A 2,475-nucleotide genomic window follows, 5' to 3' on the forward strand; every position below is an offset into this window, starting at 1 on the left:
CCCCCCCCCCTCCCGGTGTCCATCGCATGCGGGAGCAGCCAAGCGGGTCATTTTGCCCACCTTCCCGCGGAGCCAATCCCTGGGCGCTGAGCCGGCACCGGTGGCCGGCACCCCTCGCGTGTTGGCGGCAGCCGATGCCGCGCATGCGCCGGCCGAGGACATGCCCCCCCGGCAGTCGCCCTTCCGTGCCCCGGCCACCGGCTCGAGCAGCGCTTTCCGCTCGTCGCTTGATCTGTCGGACGCGCCGGTCGTGGACAGGCCTGCCGATGGGTCGCCGTCGGTCCCTCCTCCGAAGCAGCCGGCTGCCCCTGTCACTCTCGCGGGTGCCCCGGCGCACCAGGACCTGGTCAGCCAGCTCCAAAGTGCCGAGGCTCGCTACTCGGCCCTGCTGGTGTCCTCCGAAGAAACCATCGCCCGGCTGCAGGAGCGCGATCGCCGATCTACCGAGGAGATCCGCCGCTTGGAGGTGCAGATGGCCAACCAGGCCTCGGCCGAGGCCCGGCGGCTCGGTGAGGAGATCGCCAAGAAGAATAAGGCCCTCAAGGAGTGCGTTCGCAAGTGTTCTTCCCCCCCCCACCCCGGTGCCTCGGGCGCCGGGCCACTTCCAGTGCTGACGTTTGTGGTGCGCCTTTTCCATGGCCACAGCCAGGCCGACTCGATCGATCTCCTGGAGCAGGCCAATCGCACGGCCGCCAGCCAGCTGGCCCTGCTCCAGGCCGAGCATGAGCAGGTCCAGCGCAAGCTGGAGGACACCAGCCAGGCCTTGTCATCGGCCCTGCTGCGCGTGGAGCTGGACCCGTACCAGCTGTGCATCTCGTCCTACGGCAGCAGCCAGGGGCTCTCGCAAACGGATCTTGCCTGGGCCGAGCGGCACCAGCTCCATCCGCCGGCGTCGGAAACGGCCGCCGGCTCCTGTCGGGCATCGTCCTCCCTCCTGCCCGGCGGGGGGCCCGGATCGTGCGCTTCGGTGATCGGCGCCCTGGAGCACGAGCTCCGGGCTCGCGATATGTCCCTTTCGGAGCAGTCTCTGCGTCTGTCGGAGGCGCATCTGGCTCTGGGCTGGGCATCTCCGCCCGCCGGCGGGCCGGGGGAGGAGATGCTGGAGCTGGCGCTCGAGCAGGTGTCCCAGCTGGAGGCACGCGTTGATGCGTCCGAGCGACAGGTGGCCACCCAGTACCAGGCTCTGGTGGAGCTGATGGCCATGCATGGCCAAGTTCGCCGGGTGCTGGAGAGGGAGGCCTTCGCCGGTGATTCGGGCCCCGGGCCATGGCATGAGCTGCTGTCCGTGGCCACGCTGCTGGTCCGACGGTCGGACAAGCTTTTCGCCCTGCTGGCGGAGGTGGAGGCCGCGCGCGGCTGCCCAGCCCAGCGGGACTCGGCGATGGCCGACGGCGAGCCACCCGTCGAGTCTCCTCCGGGGCAGGAGGAGGCCCGCACTTCGAGCCGAGCCGATGTCCTGGCCTTGGAGAATCGCTCTCTGCGGAACCAGCTTTCTGACCATCATCTCGGATTGGGGATCCTGGAGGGGCAATTGCTCGAGGCCGAGCGGCGGAAGGACGAGCTTGCCAGCGAGCTGAGGCGCTCGGAGGGCCTTCGTGTCGAGTTTGCCGGCAAGCTGGAGGATGTGCAGCAGCAGCATGCCGCCCTGACGGAGGAGCTTCACCGGGTCAAGGAGCAGCATTCACAGGCGCAGCAGCATCAGCAGGAGCAGCATGCCCAGATGGCGAAGCAGCTCGAGCAATCGGAGCTGCAGTGCTCGGGACTGATGTCGCGGCTTGACACGTCGGCGCAAGGCGAAGCGGATTTGGCCGGGCGGGTCGGCCAGCTTGAGGCCGAATGTGCCGCTTTGCAGCGGCAGCGCCAGAGCCTGGACCAAGATCTTCAGCATGCCGAGGGGAGGTACCAGGCTCTCGCGCGGGAGCATGATGATCTTGTCGCGCGGCATGGCGCCCTCGCCGATCAGTATGCGGCCCTGGTCAGCCAACATGACGAGCTCACCCAGACACATACGGAGCTCACCCAGACACACGAGGAGCTCACCCAGACACACGAGGAGCTCAGCAAGGCACACGCGGAGCTCAGCAAGGCACACGAGGAGCTCAGCAAGACACACGAGGAGCTCAGCAAGACACACGCGGAGCTCACTGAGCGCCATGCCAACCTGTTCCAACAGCATGCGGCGCAGGCCGAGCAGCACACCAGCCTCGCCAGCCAGCATGAGAGCCTCTCCAGCCAGCACGGGAGCCTTGTCAGCCAGCATGCGAGCCTCTCCGATCAGCATGCGGCGCTCCTTGAGCAGCACCAGGCCCTGGTCCAGGAACACCAGCAGGCCGATGCGCTAATTGGCCAGCTCAAGCAGCAGCAGCAGCACCTGCTCGACTCGCTTCCCGAGGTGATGACCTTCCTGGCGCACATGGAAACCACCGTGGCCGACCTTCGGGGGCACTTGCCAGCTGCGGCGGCGGCGGCGGCGGC

The 2,475-nt window shown here is 68.0% G+C and overlaps 1 protein-coding gene across 1 annotated transcript in view; it reads left to right on the forward strand.

Annotated features, from left to right (window-relative positions):
• Positions 1 to 160: 160 nt before the first annotated feature.
• Positions 161 to 2,475, forward strand: part of H696_04118 (hypothetical protein) — a gene marked incomplete at its 5' end in the record, with an annotated part of 8,192 nt that continues 5,877 nt past the window's right edge. The window contains 2 exons of the mRNA XM_009498001.1: positions 161 to 546; positions 646 to 2,425. Of these exons, the coding sequence (XP_009496276.1) occupies positions 161 to 546; positions 646 to 2,425 (2,166 nt within the window). The remainder of the gene's footprint in view (positions 547 to 645; positions 2,426 to 2,475) is intronic.

Source organism: Fonticula alba (assembly GCF_000388065.1).
Source record: "Fonticula alba strain ATCC 38817 unplaced genomic scaffold supercont2.6, whole genome shotgun sequence".
Lineage (NCBI taxonomy): Eukaryota > Rotosphaerida > Fonticulaceae > Fonticula > Fonticula alba.